The 19,122-nt window shown below is 35.6% G+C and overlaps 1 protein-coding gene across 1 annotated transcript in view; it reads right to left on the bottom strand.

The window, feature by feature from the left end:
* Window positions 1-13,327: 13,327 nt before the first annotated feature.
* Window positions 13,328-19,122, bottom strand: part of pcxb (pyruvate carboxylase b) — a 203,665-nt gene continuing 197,870 nt past the window's right edge. The window contains exon 21 of the mRNA XM_051900588.1: window positions 13,328-16,554. Within this exon, the coding sequence (XP_051756548.1) occupies window positions 16,303-16,554 (252 nt within the window). The 3' untranslated portion in view covers window positions 13,328-16,302. The remainder of the gene's footprint in view (window positions 16,555-19,122) is intronic.

The following is a 19,122-nucleotide window of genomic DNA, read 5'->3' as shown; positions in this document are numbered from 1 at the left end:
AAAAGAACAAAGAAACAAAACCGACCATCATAGAGATCTCGCATTGAAACCTCAACTGAATAAAACTGACCATCATTGAAACCTCGCAATTGAATAAAATCGACCATCACTGAGATCTCGTAACTGAACCAAACTGACCATCAGAGAAATCTCGTAATGGAACAAAACCAACTGTCATTAAAATATTATTAAAGAACAAAGTCGACCGCCATTAAAACCTCGTTAGGGAACAAAACCGAGTGACATAAAAATCTCATAATGAAAAAAAAGCCGTTATTGAAATCTTGTAGAGGAACAAAGCTGACCATCACTGAAATCTTGTAGCAAAACAAAACTGACCGTCATTGAAATCTCGTAATGAAACAAAACTGACAGTCATAGAGATACAATAAAGGAACGAGACTCATAACGAAATAAAAAGGACTGTCTTTGAAATCTTGTAAAAGAACAAAGAAACAAAACCGACCGTCATTGAAATCTCGTAACCAAACAAAACAGACCATCATTGAAATCTCGTCACAAAACAAAAACCAACAGTTTAAATCATTTCAAACTCGACTGTCATTGAAATCTCATAAGGAACAAAACGGACTGCCATTGAAATCTTGTAAAGGAACAAAACTGACTGCTATTGAGATCTCCTAAAGGAACAAAACAGACCATCATTGAAATCTCATAACAAAGCAAAACCCACTGTCTTTGAAATCTTGTAAAAGAACAAAGAAACAAAACCGACCGTCATTAAAATCTCGTAATGGAACAAAACTGACACTGAAAACTGACCTTCATTGAAATCCCATAACAGAATAAAACCGACCATTATTGAAATCTTGTAACGGAACAAAACAGGCCATCACTGAAATCTCGTAAAGGAACAAAACTGACTGTCATTGAGATCTCGTAAAGGAATGAAACTGACTGCTACTGAGATCTCCTAAAGAAACAAAGTGAGTCATTGAAATCAGTGTTGCCAATTTAGCGATTTTGTCACTAGATTTAGTGACTTCCCCACCCCTTTTGAGACTTTTTCTAAAAGTTTAGGGACAAACCTTATCTATATTCATATTTATATAGATCAATGAATCTGCCAATATGATGTCATCTAGTGATATTTAGCTACCAGTTTTAGCTACTTTCAATTGAAAGCAATTGACAACACTGACTGAAATCTCATAGCAAAATGAAACTGTTTGAGATCTCGCAACCGAACAAAACCGTCACTGAAATGTTATAATGGAACAAAACTGATCATAAGATATATTATAAAAAAAAAAAAAAACACCCCAAATTTTTTTTAAGAAGACACACAAAGACATCAAGAATCAGCACATGAATCTCAACAAAGGTGACAATCAAATGTGTCATGCCGCAATGCATGCTGGGAACAATAGTGCAAAACTCCCAGCATGCATCACAGCATGAATAAATTATGCATCTGAATTGTCCTAATATTTTCTTTAATTCTAACTATTTACTTTTATTTTTTGTTGTGGTTTTTGTTCTGTCTTTTAGTTGCTTTTTGTGATATCTAGAGTTGATCTGATTGTCTGAATATTTTGTTGTCGCCATTGTTGAGATTCATATGCTGATTGCCCATATCTGTGCTTAATCATTGTAGTTTATGGTTTACTGCTCATGTTTTTTTTTCTTCTTTTCTTTCTTCTTCTTTCTCTCCTCTTTTTCTCTTCAATTTTCTAACTGATTTCGGCAGTACAGTATGAGCTCACAAAGCTCTTTGTTAGCTGTCTTGAATGGATAATTCATGCAGTTTTAAACAAAGGAGCATGAAAAAAGCCCATAGTTTTTTTTTTTTTAGTGCATGTAGCTAACATAGCCTATATGCATGTGTGCATTATCACCTCGGTGATGACATTCATTGTCCGTAATTCACCTAGACAACGATTCGTAAGGGTATTAATGCACTTTAGCTATGTTATTCATTCTAATGTGTCAGGGGAATGTTCTTAAAACACTAATCAAAGTAATATCATATCTTCTGTTCTCTTCTTTTTAAAGAATGTCAAAAGATGCGTTTGAACAGTTCTCCTGATCCTTTTGAACAAGCATGAAAAAGGACGAAAGCTTGCTTGAATCAGAGCTCTGGCGTGACTGTGTGCAGCGCGTTACAATACTGAGTTCTGATTGGTCAGTCGCTGTTATTTAGTTTATAGTTTTAATGTTTGGAATTCATTAATATACCAACGTGATCTCATGAGAAAACGTGTGTATTTTTACGTAAATTGTGGTTCTACCACACGTACACTTACGTTTTCATACACACAAAAACCTATAACACTGACGTATTTATAGCACTAAAACGTAAAAATACTTACGTATTAGCAGCAAAAAAAACAAAAAACAAAAACAAAACGTAAATCATGTAACGTAAAGTGTGAATGTATATGAATTCCCATGTATTAATATTAAAATCGTGGCTTTAATGATATAACGATGTTTTTAGTCTAATTTATTGAAAGCAGTTTACTCACCTACTTAATATGAAGTAACATTTCTGTTCGTGCCTTGTGCTGCTCGTTTCGGAGGATTACATAATGTTAAACAAGACTACAATTTGAAACCTTATGAATAAAATTTCTGTAACTGTTTAACCATTTTGTAATATTTAGTTTGTTTGCTGTGAGACACAGAAGGCGTTTTCTCCTATGCAGCGACTGACAATACAACCATAAGATACACCAAAGCATAACATAAATTCACAAATCACATCCATTTTATTTGTTCGCTGTACTCCATATCTTTAGAATCCATATGTTTGTAAGGAACAGATCCAAATTCAGCCCTTTATCCATCGATCTTCATCTTCATTCTCAGCTACAGCGACAGTCACAGTCAAAGCTCGCGCTCGTTATGGTTCAAATTTGAAAGTAGCGCCACCCTCGAGAAGCGTTACGACATGGTTTACGGCACTGATATCGAACGCTCATTGGTTCTCACCTGCTTCGTCACAGATTACGACATGCCGTGTTTCAGTGGATTGACATTTGAAATGAGTGTGCCCCTTCACGGAGAGAAGCCAGATTTATCATATTTTCATGAATTAATAAATTAAATTCTGCTCTGTACCCTATAAAAAACTATTACCGCCAGAGAGGACTGTGACTGGAACTCATAATCATTTGAAGTTCTTTTGGTACCACTTTTGACATTTTTCGCAAAAAATAAATTATTGTGATTACGGTTGTTTGTCTGTCATTCTTTTATTTATAACAGTAGGTAGTTTAAAGAAATGGTTATGGGTAGGTTTAGGGGTAGGTGTAGGATTAGTGGCTCAAAATATCGTTTTAATGTTATATTTTTACTAAAATTGTCATTTTCCTACACATTTCTGTTCTTTATGTTTTATTCTTTTAACATTCTGTATAAAATGGGTAGGTTTAGGTTCGGGATGGGGTTTAGGGATCTTACATTTATCTACAAAACGATAAAATGGAAATTATACATATATCTTTATGACATGAAAGATTCGTAAATATTTTAAAAAGTATTTTTACGTTTTAGTGCTATAATTACGTCAATATTGTACGTTTTAGCACCTTTCTAAACGTACAAAAATATACGTTTTGTGTCTTTGAAAGTTACGTATTAATACCTACGTATTAACAATGAGACCAGGCTGAATATACACACATTTAACTACGTTTGTGAATCCGGAGGAGAGTTTTAGTAAAGGTACATTTTACGTGCAAATTACTCCGAATTTGCTTGTATATTTACGAAAGTTTCATGAATGAGGCCCATTTTGCAAAAAACTTACCTAAAATCTTAAACAAAATTTTAACATTTGACAAAATGAATGTAAAGTCATCATGTTTATCTTATTATGAAACATTTTTTATAATGAAATTAACAATTACAAACAATTAAATTCATAAAACTGCAGAATATAACAATACAATTTTAAGCAGCCAAAAAGGAAATGCCCAACATACAGCAGGACAAACAGTCACAATCTCAGTAGGTAACATGACACATAACTCAACCTTCAAAATCATTTAACTTCATTTCAAACCTTCGTTGGATTGATGTACAATGGTGGCCAAAAGTTTGGAATGTTTAAGTTCTTAATGCTTTTTAAAGAAGTATCACCAAAGCTTAATTTATTTGATAAAAACCTATGGTAAAAAGAGTAATATTGTGAAAGATTACAGTACTACAATTTAAAATAACAGTTTTCTATCTGAATATATTGAAAAAATACAAAGCTGAATTTTCATCATCATTACAGTCTTCAGTATCACATTGTAATGAACTTCCACTGAAGGCAAGCTTGGCGAACCCATGTGCAGTTTTATTCCAAACATACAAAATAAACAAAGACTTAATAGAGCATGATTTGTTTTGACTTGGAAGATGAACATGAACATGAACAGCAGCTTACACAAACAATACGAGACAAAGAAACAATGAAACATGAGGGCTATATATACACAAAGACTAATAACAAAACACACAAAGCAATGAACCAATAAGAATGTGACACATTGACAAGGGAACCAATCAGAACATGACACATTCACAGGGGAATCACATGACAAGATCGCATGAGGAGCAAGGGAAACAACTGACAAACAGGAAACATGACCATGAGTAAACTTCAAAATAAAAGTCCTGAAAACAAGAACATGAACAAAACTCAAAACCAAATGTGACACACACGATCCTTCAGAAATCATGCTGATTTGCTGCTCAAGTAACATTTCTTATTATTGTCCATTTCTGTACTCCATCTTTTCCACAGCATATGAGTAAAAGTGATAATCAAATAGTCTTTAAAAAGCCAACACAATGTTTGTGTCCACATTTGGGAATAAGTGAACTTCTCTAAAGATTGGTTCCTGTTCAGAACTTGACTGACAACATCAGAATGTTCCCTAGTTTGTATGTTTCCACAAATGTGCTCAGTTGTTCCTCAGAGGAGATTCCAGTTTCACTATCACACTGTGATTTGCTTATAACAATGTCATTTTGATATAAGGAATGGAGGCGTAATGAATCTGAAAGCGATAATGCCCACCTCTCACACTCGCAACAGGTCATACAGACAGAGTAAACATCTCACAAACTCGGACATCATCATAATTTTCAGCCTTGTTCAAATCAAAATGAACTTAAAATGAATCTAAAATGCTTGGAATTAATGGTTTTAGTGAGCACTCAGCTCAGTTAAAATAATGCTGCAGCTCTTTGATGATGACAGCTGCTGTTTACAGAGGATTTACTGACTAATGGACAGGAAAAGTGACTATTAATAATTATAGCAGACCACCAGGTGTCAAATTATTAAATGAATATGTAGGGCATGAGTCAGTTGTGAGGGCTTCAAACAAGTTCACTCGAATTAAAAATGCAATTTCAGTCCATATTATTAAACAACGTTTTCTTAAAGGTGCAATGTGTAAATTTTAGCGGCATTTAACGGTGAGGTTGCGAACTGTAACGGCGCACACTCCTCGCACCCCTCCCTTTCAGAGAAGCTACGGTGGCCGTCTGGCCGATGCAAGACAAAGATGGGGGGACCCTGCGGTGTATATAATAGAAATGGCTCATTCTAAGGTAATAAAAACATAACGGTATTAAGTAAGGTCTTTATGTACCACTGAAAACATAGCTATGTATATTATATTGCATTTCTGTCAGTTTATCCTCCCAAATTTTACACATTGCAGGTTGACATTTCAAAGAAGAAAAATGTGCAGTGTCTCTCATGTTAATCACACATAGACATTTGTAGACGTCATATTATCATTTTAGACAAGCCAACGGCAAATACACCCCCACACACAGCACACAGCACACACACATTACCGCTGTAATATTAAAACGCTGGTGACCAGACAGGATGTAACCAAATGAATCTTCGTTTAACGGATGAATAAACCAGAGCCTGTGTGTATGTGTGAGTCAGAGAGAAGACGCACACAGGTTGTGTGGTGTTTAAGTAAAGCGAGTCCACGTGCTCTTTACAAGCTAGGGGGCTACAGCATTTACACACACCAGTATGGAGGCGGAGACAGTAAAATAAGCATCTATGACTCATAAAGGGCCTCCCTTCTCCGTCTTTCTCCCTTTCTCTCTTTCTCAGTGTTGATATAAAAAGATCTATGTGCGTTTGACATTCAGGGGCTTTCAATTTTTGAAACGGCTCACTCATAAGTAGTTTGGTTTACTGCTCAGTAGGGGGCTGGAAATAGTTAAAAAAAAAAAAAAAAAAAAGTAAATTTCCTCATTCCGTTCACCTCACCTTGCCTCTCTCTCTTTGTCCCCTTCTCCTCCCCCCTGTCGTGACAGCACCATTGACACAAACACAAAATGACAGAACATTCCTGGAGATGAAAGGGCACCGTGAGAACCCCAGGACCCACCACTGAGATGACACACACTCACACGTGACTGCACGCACATGCACCGACAGACACACTTTTACCTGTCATCTGCACAACGCACTCGCTGACACACACAGCCAGGCCACCTGTCCTCACGACTACACAGCCTCGGGGATGAATTCACCAAGATAAAAAAAAAAAAGAGAGGAAAGATGGAAAAAGACAAACGAGAAGGGCGATCGGACACAAGAGCAGCAGTGTGGATGAGAGGGATTCTGGAGGCCAGCAAGAGAAAGAGAATGATGCAATACAACAAAGTGAGAGTACATGGGTGTGAAGAAGAATTGAAAAGATTTAAAGGAGGAGTTTGCCCAAAACACATCATTTACTCACCCTCATGTCGTTTCCAAAACCCGAGTTTCTTTCTTCTGTGGAACACAAAAGGAGGATTTTGAAGAATTGTACTGGTTGTCCCCCCAATGCAATTACAATGAAAGGGGACTGAGGTTTCAAAAAGCATCAAAAAGAATGCCAAAGCACCCAAAATGTCATAGAAAAGTGGTCACACAAAACTGTTATGCTTCAAGAATTTCATATAGGCTTTAACTCATATATATATCAGGCTTTTGAACTAATTGTTATTTCTGAAAGGGTTAGTTCACCTAAAAATGACATTTCTGTCATTAATTACTCAACCTCACGTCGTTCCAAACCCGCAAGATCTTTGTTCATCTTCGGAACACAAATTAAGATATTTTTGATGAAATCTGAGAGGATTTTTTATCCCCCATAGAAAGCAACATAATTACCACTTTCAAGGTCCAGAAAGGTAGTAAAGACATCATTAAAATAGTCAATTTGACTAAAGTGGTTCAACCTTAATATTATGAAGCAACAAGAATACTTTTTGTGCACAAAAAAAAATAAAAATAAAAAATAAAATAACGACTTTATTCAACAATTTTGTCTCCCGAGTATTCTCGTCGCTTCATAACATTAAGGTTGAACCATAGTCACGTTGACTATTTTAACGATGTCTTTACTACTTTTCTGGACCTTGAATGTGGTAATTATGTTGCTTTCTATGGGGGATTAAAAAAAAAAAACTCTCGGATTTCATAAAAAAAAATCGTAATTTGTGTTCCGAAGATGAATGAAGGTCTTAAGGGTTTGGAACGACTTGAGGGTGAGTAATTAATGACAGAAATTTTCATTTTTGGGTGAACTAACCCTTTAAAGGATTAGTTCACAATGAAAATTACCCCAAGCTTTACTCACCCTCAAGCCATCCTAGGTGTATATGACTTTCTTCTTTCTGATGAACACAACTGAAGAAATATTAATAAATATCCTGACGCATCCAAGATTTATAATGGCAGTGAGCGGGATCAACGAGTATGAACTGAAGAAGGTGTCTTCATCCACATCCATCCATCATAAACGTATTCCACACAGCTCCGGGGGGTTAATAAAGGCGTTCTGAAGTGAAGCGATGAGTTTGTGTAAAAAATATCCATATTTAACAAGTTATGAAGTAAAATATCTAGCTTCCGCCAGACCACCTTCCACACTCAAGTTACGACGAAAGTGTAAACTGGCATCACTTCAGTTAAGCTTTTTTCGTAAGTTGAACAGGGAAGATGTAGGATGTAGTGCAAGCATTTTGAACTGCGAGAGTTTTACACTTTCTTCGTAAGTTGAATATGGAAGGTGGTCTGGTGGAAGCTAGATATTTTACTTCATAACTTGTTAAAAATTGATATATTTTTTTTACACAAACGCATCGCTTCGCTTCAGAACTCCTTTATTTAGCCTCCGGAGCCGTGTGGAGTATGTTTATGATGGATGGAAGCACTTTCTTCAGCTCATGCTCGTTGATCCTGCTAACTGCCATTATAAAGCTTGGATGCGTCAGGATATTTATTGATATTTCTCCGATTGTGTTCATCAGAAAGAAGAAAGTCATATTCACCTAGGATGGCTTGAGGGTGAGTAAATCATGGGGTAATTTTAATTTGAAAGTGAACTAATCCTTTAAATTAACTTGATAAAACATACATGTGATTATTATTATTTTTAAAATCATTGTATTGGCATTATACCTTATAGTAAAATCCTTCATAATACTGCAATTACACTTTTTTTTTTTTTTTCTCCATGTATTCAAATACACATTTTCCTCTGTATTTCCTTGGTCGTTCCTTTTATCTGCTGGAATGGCCTGTTTTGTGTTTTTAAAGGATAATGTTTTTTTTTTTTGTTTTTTTCTCACTCCTTTTTCAGGTTTATTCAGCAGTGTTTTCTACATGCTCATACATCAAAGTTTCCCCCTTATGTGCACAGTTTTTTTAGCACTGTGTTTGAGAAACATGTGTTTGGATTGCAGGTTTCTTTTCTTCAGTATTGTTCCACCCAAGCAATGTTGCTTTATGTATGTCAATATGACTGAGTGAAGCTTTATGTTTCCAAAGATCAGTGCCAAGGAAGAAAAAATGTGTTTGTCTGAATGCAAGCGCGTGTGTATATGTGTAAAGATGAAGAGAGGCTGTAATATGTAGTTTTCCAGTATATGATACATACAAATCACACTGCAGGCTGAGAGACATATGTAAACGAAATCCACTGGAAGAGGAAAGAGAAGAATAATGAGAGGGAGTCTGGGAGAGGACAGGCTGTCTCAGACAATGAGGAAAGGTAAAGAGAACTTAACCTTTTAGGGGAAGGAAAAGAATAACCGTCCATCTTTTCTTTCTGGATGGATGAAGGAAAGTGTCAGAGCGAGACAGAGCGGGACCTGCGGGCGAGATCTGTTTCCCAGGTCCTTTAATCCAGCTCTCCTCTCACCTCTGCTCTGTTCTCTCTCTGTCTTTGTACAGCCCGCGGCTCTCCATCATTTTCCCGCTCTGGATATTGTTGCCAAACAAGATGGAGGAGCTCAAGGAATGTGGAGAACGCAAGAGATGTCGGGGAAAAAAAATGCAGGAGAGTTGATGAGAGAGAACGCCCCAGGAGGAATTCATCCTTGGTTGACCTCAAAGAGCTCTATATAATAACTGAAGAAAGCCATCTGTTAGACGGTGTAGTTACAGCATTTACCAACAGGGGCTAACAGGGGCTATGCTAACCTTTGTAATTTTAATGTTAAAAGACTAAAAATGCTACGGTAAAAACCTGTAATTTGGTTAACAGTAAGTTCCCTTATATACAGTGAAAAACTGTAATAAATCTAACGGCATTTTCTTTTTGTAATTTTACAGCAATGCTGCAGACTTTTTAAGTAAAGTTTTTTTTAGGGAAAAGTGAAAAAAGAGCAGCAATCCTATAATTTACATGACGACTGACAACTGCCTGTGTGACACTTTTTGTAGTTATGTACAGGTAGATTGATTTTATGTTACAGCTTATGTTATTTAATTAATGTTTATTGCATTATTTTAGTATATTGTTTGTTACCAAGATGGTATTCTGTATTTGACACTGAGCACATATTTGACACATATTTACCTCAGATTGTGGAAAATGTAATTGTGATCATTATGTGTCTCTTTTACCACCAGTATCATTTTGGTGGTTCTAAGAATATTATATGTAAGCAATAAGGTACTCAAGGCTAGTGCTGTATCATGATTAAGTCATGGCTGAAGGCTATGTAAGGCATGACGCGAAGCGGTTACCACACAATACAAATATTAAAGCCAAAAATATGTAACAATGCAACTTTCATGAAGTAAACTCTAACTAAAAGACTTCCTTCCGCCAGAAAAAATAGTCCCTGACCGTGAACAGCAACAGAAGTTACATTATTACGCCATTAGATGGTGTCAAAGACTGACTTTATGAGTGTGTCAGTCAGTCGCAAAGACTTTTACATTGAAAGACTGAATTGCTGTGAACACGGAACAAGATGCAACTGACAAATGCTTTGACTAGCACTGTCAGTCATGGAAAAACCCCTTAACTGTTAAAAGGACAAGATAATACATCAGACATTTAAACAGATGTTTTATTATGAACATAGGACTGACCTGAAGGAAAATGCTAAATCTGAATGCAGGTAATAAACTTGCTCAATCTATCTCTTTCTCACAATACTCTTCTACATAATACAGTAAGCTTCAATGAACAATATCTAAGTCCCTTTAAGACAAGTCATTTCACTCGGCAGCCATCTTTGAAATGCCTCTCGGGCATTCAAGTGCAGCTCCTATCTCTTTGAATGGGGAAACATCAAATTCTCCAAAGCTGTTTGCCAAGCTTTCGATTAAATTTCATATTTGAAATCACCAATGAAATCTGACAACAACTGTCTCATAAATTTTGTTTTTAAATGCTCAAATCATGACAAAAAAAACTGTATTTTTCAGGCTAGATCAAGCTAATGCGTATGCACAGTCCTAAATGCGCGTCTCATTTAGGATGCACGCGTCTGACTGTTTCTGTAGGAACCGGAGCTTCTAACGGCCGCTGCAGTGACGTGATGACTTTACCAATTGCCGATTGGCTCTTATTTAGAAGGTGGGACTTATTCCGCCATATTGCACATTGCACTTTCTAGCATTGAAAACAATAAGAGTGACGCATCTTGTGTTATTCTATTGTCTTTGACAATATCAATTGAGAACATACAGTTTACGTTGCGAAGAGTGGTTGCTAAGGGTGTTGTGTAGTGATACACAGAACCGTTGGGTGAAGCGGTCATAGCCGTGTTTTATCATGAATAAAACACAGCTACTGACCAATCAGTATCAAGGACAGGAACTAACCGTTTTATAAAGATACAGTACATTATTATTTTACTATTTAGTAGAATGAAATATTAACAGTATATCAGTTACTAAATATACAGGGTTTTTTTAACTGTAAATTTAAGTGCAAATTTAATGTTGCTATGGTATTTTTTACAGTAAATTTCGGACAACCACTGCTGCCATTTTGGGTACACTTTATTTTAAGGAGTTTTTAATACAGTGTAATTATACACAGTATATTTAAGTACTGAGTAATATTAATTAACAACATTAACTTATTATAGGGTTAGGGATAGGGTTTGGTTTAGGGTTAGTTGCAAGTAATTGTGCATAATTTCTGTTATTACTACAGTAAGTACACGTAACATATGTAACAAGGAAATTATAATTAAGAGTTACAGCCATTTTTACCGTATGTTTCAGGGTTTTTTTTCTTTTTTTCAGTGAAGCGTAAGATTCAGGAGTATATATTATGGGATGTATGCATCGATGTAGTGAAAGACTGCTGTAAATGTCTACTGCTGTTAAAGGTAGAACATATTAAGGGTACTAGTGAGACAAGCTTTTACACACACTAGATGTTGTTATTATACTCTTAAAGCCCTTTTATGACTCACATCAGGGGTTCAATGCACAGCTTTGACCTCCACATGAAAAGTGTTGTGGATAGCATCATAGAAGGATTTCATGAGGTTGCTACATAGCAAGAGTGCAGGAAGTGCATTCAAAAAACTATAAAGTACTCCAATGAAAGAAGTTATGTCTGAGATAAGTCTCTGCGATTGCTTGGATACATGGCAGCAAAAACATTCATTTTCACAAAATGTCATGATATGCGTTTCTCGAAATGTCATAGTATGTCTTTCTTGAAATGTCATGATATGTCATGACAGCCATGACATCCTGACAAAAATATGTTTTCTTTCTTCAAGGAACATAAAAATTGTTTTTTTTAAAAAAAATTATTGTAGTAAATGTTTTAGCAGCAGCAGATTCAATTTGGAGGGCTTTTAAAAGCATGAAATTGACTTTTTTTCCGCTGTCTGCTGCATCTGACAAGTGATCTGTCACATGACAAATGTACCCGAAACAAACATGGCAGCCTCCAGGTCAAGTACCTCTGAAGGGTTCGTTAACAACAAAGCATCTGCCTTTGAGATGAATAGAAATGTTAAGGGAAATCAGACATTGGGCTGTGGCTATAATCATTACTGTATGTAAAAAGAAATTTAATTAATTTATGACTGACATTTTCAGTGACACATCAGTGATTGTACATATTACAGTTAAATATTTATTTTATATTAAATACAATATTTACCCTAAAATACAGCAAGGTTAACAGTATGTTATGCTGAGGGCTGCAGATGTTTTTTTTTTTTTTATACTGAGTAAATACTGTAGGGCAATGTTTTTCATAAACACCTTTTTGTTATATTGGTTGAAAATCTCTTCACATCCCGACAGCAATCAATAAAATAAGTGGTCTAAATATTTTTTTAAAAAGTACATCTTCTGTGGAAGTCTCAGGGAAAAAAAAAAAAAAAAAAATCCAATAGGATGTCCTGTCAATTTGTATTTCCATACCTCCACGCACCCTGCTCGCTCAGATACACCATCAGCGTGTTGCTACGCAGAGTTGTGGACAGGCAGCCTCAGAGCGTCGCGAACAAACAGCAGCCACCTTTTACAGTTCCTTCTGAACCTACTGAACCTAATTACTGTAATTGAGATGGCAACCTGTGACATTCTACTCTGAGCTGTTCACATGCTCGGACTTAAGCGTTTCGATAGCAACACTACCAACACCGAAATTAATCTGGTGGTACAAGCTGTTAACATTCATTTTTATTGTAATGTTTTGTGCTTTGAGACATTGGATAATTTAACACCATCTTGTGATGCTTTGCAGACTCTGCTCTGGCTGTGCGTTCATGTGATTTGAAGGAGGCGTGGCTTTGGAGATGCTCTGAAGGGAGGGTGGGATCTTGTGCTTTCAAAGCTAGCTTGCTATTGCTAGCCTCTCCAAAGTTGCCTACTCTACCTTTAAAATCTGTTACATATTCAGTAATGTATCTAAAAATATTGTGAAAAAAACTTTGACATAATCTTTGCCCAATGGTCTACATGTGAGTAGTGATTACACTAGGTCATTAAATTCACTAACACCATCACAAATCATTAGAATAGCAGTTCATTTCACTGTTTGTGAGTAAAGAGATCTCATGTGAGAGATTTTATGTTGTTGTAATTCTTTATTTAATTTATTGTATTATTTTGAACATCTCTCTAACATGATTACTACAAAGCAACAACCATCTACACAAAGTTTAAAATGGAGGAAAAGAAGGAAACAAAATAACAAAATAAACTTTCTTAAAATCATGCAAGTACAATGTAGGATTTAAAGGGAACGGCATCAACATACATAGTTCAGACAAAACATTCCTGCTTTATAAAAATTTAAATGACTAAACTAAAGTGTATGGAGCTTTAATTCTTCAGCTTCAATAGAGAAATCCTCAACTGAAAGACAAGGACTGAATTGATAATGTCCTCAGTTCTCCACCCACGTACAGAATTTGAGTTTACTATGAATTACACATTTAACAGTAATTATCTCAAAAGAATACAAAGAAAAGTCAATAGTTTTAATGATGATAAAAGATAATTATGAAGCTCTCTTTGTATAAATAGTAATTGTAGTCCTGTTAATTCAATAGAAACACATCAAAACCCAGTTTTTGTTTTTGGTTCCATAAAGAACCTTACAGGTTCTTACTGGTTGAGCATTTCCCTTGTAAACATCAGAACATGGCAGAATCCGCCAAACAGCGGCATTAAAAAAAAAAAGCATTAAGCAGTTTTTGTATTTAATTGAGCAGCTTCAAAGAACAGTAGTTGATTTTTCTGTTTCATGTACCTTTTGGTATCCCTGGTAACACGTGGGTAACGCGTGGGTATGCATCTCTGGCTTTCATATGCATACACACAAAAACATGCGTCATATATGAACGCTGTTTGCACAGGCTCATTCACACACTTCATCTCTAGCACACAAAAGCTAATAATTTAAGATGTGTGAAAACCATGCGCAAGTCATATGATTTCTTGAAAAGCCATTGTGAAATTGTGGCACAATGGAAGACAGCTCTATTTCTCTGCACTAAGCCGTTGATAAGCAAGCCAGATTCAATCAGAAAAACTGAACGCATCCAAGAGCTCGATAAACAATCACCCTCACCCTCTGATCTCTTCAGACTGCATCAACTTTTCAATCAGTTGGACCATTTGTATCGGGACCATATATTGGTAAAGAAAATCCAGATTTTCTTTTGTGAATCCCAATTTCAGTATGTATCCACCATCACAGTGAGATTTCTATATGAAACTATAATCAAGGCTTATTTCAAGGTCAAGTATGAACTATCTTGTGCAGCACATCATTAATAACACATTAATAACACACCGGAGACTTTTCCATTATTAATGGCACACCAACGATTACCCATAATTACGGTCTCTTTTTGTACAGCATTCAATAGGGAATGTTTTAAAAAGCATTCTGCTGAATGAGAAAAGCACACTGTTTGAGCTTTTAAGTGGGATTTATGTAAACATATTACACAATTACATTTACAAAACATTTTGAAGGAGTATTTGTAAAATGAAGCTTCTCTTCGCTGCCCCACAGACATATGTTTTGCATTTGTTTACTTCATTATTGCTTGTGTAATGACTTGCTGTTCACTTACAGTGGAAGCTCAAACCTGAGCGCTCCCATGGTGCAAAGGTGATAGAGTGATTAAGAAGAGGAGGAGAGGAGAACGAAATAAGGAATTTGTTATGCAGTAACTTTCAAAAGCATTATAATTACACACTTACCACAGTACATCAGATACACTCACATTTCTTATTATGAGCTAGTCCAAAATAATGGCTGGTTTTGAATCTTTAATTATTGTTGATTATTATATACATCTAAATATCTTCATAATTACTCAACTTTATTATTTTTGCAAGATCTGCAGAATGATGTTATCATGACGACACTGTGCTTAGTGTGCATCTACTAGAATATATGCTGGTATTAATATTTCAGACATTTTTAAACTGATTTTACGCTTCACTAACATGACATTAATATGAAACTGCTGTTCCTCTTCAAACTTGCAGTGTTTCTCTCTCACTCTTTCTCACACATACACAAACAAGCATATAAATTCAGATAGTGCCATCTGGATTTGTAATGAATCTTGCTCATTTTAATATGTTATTAATTCACTTTAAAAACAATAATAAAACTGGAATGATCTGTCTGTAATGTAGGCGTCATGTGTCCTCCCTTCCTCAGGCTGTAAGTACATTCACTGGATTCACTGTCCTCAGTGTATTAACAGAGCGATAACTGAATACCAAAAAGTAAATCACAAAGGCTTCTGTGGTTTCTAGTCACAAGCTATAAATGCTTTACCTATATGCTTCTATTTTGAATCAAATAACAGAAAAGAAAAAAATTCTGACTCTGAAAGCTCAGAAGAGTATGGCAGCTTGTTTCTGCCACTAAATAAAAAATAAAAAGGTAATTGCGACTTTTTATCTCAGAATTCTGACTTTTTTTTCCTCACAATTGTGAGTTTACATCGCAATAATGAATTCTCAGAATTGTGAGATATAAACACAGTTGTGAGAAATAAATTCACAATTGCGAGTTATAATGTCAGAAATGCGAGATATAAACTCACAATTGTGGGATATAAACTCAAATTCTGACTTTTCTTGCAATTCTGACTTTTTTCCTCGCAATTGCAAGTTTATATCTTACAATTATGACTTCTTTTCTCAGAATTGCGAGATATAAACATAATTGCGAGAAATATATTCACAATTGTGAGTTATAATGTCAGAAAAGTGAGATATAAACTCACAATTGCGCGTTATAAACTCAATTCTGACTTTTTCTCGCAATTCTGACTTTTTTTCTCTTCTTTGAGCTTATATATCACAATTCTGAGATAAAAAGTGAGAATTGTGAGATATAAAGTTGCAAATACCTTTTTTTATTTTTTATTCAGTGGCGGAAACAAGCTTCCACAGTTTTACACCATATTAGAAATCTCAAAATCATCAGCAATTACAACACCATCAGTCCACCAAATTACAAGATGAATTCTAGAAAAGCAACCTTTAACCTCTGTAGCTTTAAAATTTCATTCGGTTATTTCCAGGATGAGATCATCCCCTTCCAGGCTGCTGTCGGCATTGACGTGCACCTTGGATATGATGCCTGAGATTGGAGAGTTGACGACGGTCTCCATCTTCATGGCGCTGAGGACGCAGAGGGGCTGACCTTTCTCCACCTTCTGGCCTGGCTTCACCTTTACTTCCACCACTTTACCAGGCATGGGAGCTCCAACCTGTCCCCGCACGTCTTTCAAGGCTTTAGGGTGAAAGTGCATCTCCTGGTGCAGCAGAAAACAGAATGAGATGATTACAGGGGAGACCAGAGGCAATGAAACATTTTTCACATTTTCCCTCACAACTATTTCCAAACTGCCTGTCATTTTCTGCTATGAGAAACATGATAAATGGACTGTTAAAGTGTATACAATGAGAAAGATTATAACGAAATTATGCACACCTCAAACAAATGTTTCTGCTTTAGTAATATATACAGTCAAACCAAAAATTATTCAGACATTTTTGATATTTTTGATATATTTTTACTAGTGGGTGCAGGACACTATAGTTCATTTATGTAAGTGAGGATAGCAAAATAAACTGTGACATATTATACCCAAAAATTCTTCATACAGTGGACTACCAGTAAAATTGATAAAAATTTGGAACCAAAAATTATTCAGAGACTTTGACCTGACCATGTTTTGCTTAAGTGATATCTGACATAATTAAGACATTATTTTTTTCTGACACAGTTTAACTCTGAGATCTTGTCATATTTTATTACCATGTTTTAAAACTATAGTCAATAAACTGTATTAATGAATGAAATGTTCAAGTTGTCTGAATAAATTTTGGTTTGATATACGTTCATCCACCGGAAGCTAGTTATTTGAATTTATAAAGTTTTAAATATCGATATTTTTCTTACAAAAACGCATCGCTTCGCTTCAGAAGGCCTTTATTAAAAGGATAGTTCACCCAAAAATGAAAATTTGATGTTTATCTGCTTACCCCCAGTGCATCCACTATGTCCAACTGCGTTGCACATCCGGTTGGTGAGGTCTGAACGCGCTCTGACAACAGAAGTGATGTCTCGCACTCATTGAAGTATAAGCGTGAGACATCACTTCCGTCATCAGAACGCGTTTTCAGACCTCACTAACCGGATGTGCAAGGCAGTTGGACATAGAGGTGTTTTAGAGGTGAAAAATTATATAAATACTGTTCGGTTTCTCGCACAAACCGATCGTTTCATGTCTTAGGACATCAGTGTGTCGTCACGAGCCGCAGAGTTTAATTTGGATTTGTCTGTGCATGTTTTTTTGACTCTTATAGATGGAGTTACCATTGACAAGCATTATACGACTGACAGATCGCAACGGTTGGAGTTAAAAATCATCATTTGTGTTCTACTGAAGAAACAAAGTCACCTACATCTTGGATGCCCTGGGGGTAAGCAGATAAACATCAAATTTTCATTTTTGGGTGAACTATCCCTTTAACCCCCTGGAGTCGTATGGATTACTTTTTTTTATGGATGGATGCATTATTTTGACTTCAAACGTGGCACCCCATTAACAACCATTATAAACCTTGGAGGACTAAGGATATTTTTAAATATATCTCTGATTGTGTTCATCTGAAAGATGAAAGTCATATACACCTAGGATGGCTTGAGGCTGAGTAAATCATGGGATGATTTTTAGGTGAACTAACCCTTAAAAATACAGCATTTCATTGTTTGTTCATGTTAGTTCACAGTGCATTAGCTAACGTTAACACAAAAAAATACAGCTCTTGATTTTAATAATGTATTATTAGTAAATACTGAAATTAACATTAACAAAGATTAATAAAATGCTGTAGAAACATTAGAAAATGATTATATGTTAATTATAAATAAATAGTATAAATATTATAAGTGATAAAATTTTTATTTCACAACTAGTGTTACATAACTATTGTTCCCCCAACTTCACAGCTATGATGAATAAGGCAGAAACCAGCGACAGTGTTAGTATCTGTCATTCATGTTAACTTTAAACAAACAGCCTAGAGATAAATCAGATTTAAGTTTCTTTTCAAAGCTATTAAAACTTTAGACAGCAGAAGAAAAATGTTGGGCCTGCAAAAATGAACTCTATGAGGAGAAATACTCTTGCTAATTGTGTTCAGACAGAAGGAGAGCTCTATTGAGCATATGAGCAAGTGTCATTACTCTGACTTATCTGTGACTGAAGACACTAAGGCCTGGTTTCACAGACAAGGCTTATATTAAGCCAGGGGTAGGCCTTAGTTCAATTAGGACATTTTAGTTGCTTTTTTAAAATGTGCCTGAGAAAAAAAAAAAAAACATTACTGGTGTGCATCTTGAGACAAAACAATGACACTGACATATTTTTAAGATACGTCAGTGCAAGTTGCTTTTAGCTCAAACATGCATTTTAGTCTGAGACTAGGTTTAAGTCTTGTCCGTGAAACCTGCTATAAATGTGTTTGGACCGTCCTCTGTCTGCCATTTTAAGCCAAACAAGACAATAACAAACCAAAAGAGCATTCACAGAGGCTGGAAACCATCTTCCAGACTAGGACGCATTATATGAATATTTGTTTACCAAAGAGAATATCTTATAATGAATGAATCATCTTAAACATGATGTGTTATGTGTGGGCAATGAAAGTGAGATCTTCAGTTTTGTTAAATCATGCTATAATCTGCCAAATTATATTTTACACAAGCAGTGTGGCACAGTTACAATTGCTGTGTCCACGGCTGACATAAAGTTCCCACACAGCACTATTGACTTGTAATGAAAACATACATTGTGCGCCCTAATAATTTAAAA

Source organism: Ctenopharyngodon idella, chromosome 7 (genome assembly GCF_019924925.1).
Source record: "Ctenopharyngodon idella isolate HZGC_01 chromosome 7, HZGC01, whole genome shotgun sequence".
NCBI lineage: Eukaryota > Metazoa > Chordata > Actinopteri > Cypriniformes > Xenocyprididae > Ctenopharyngodon > Ctenopharyngodon idella.
This window is presented reverse-complemented; position numbering and strand designations above follow the sequence as displayed.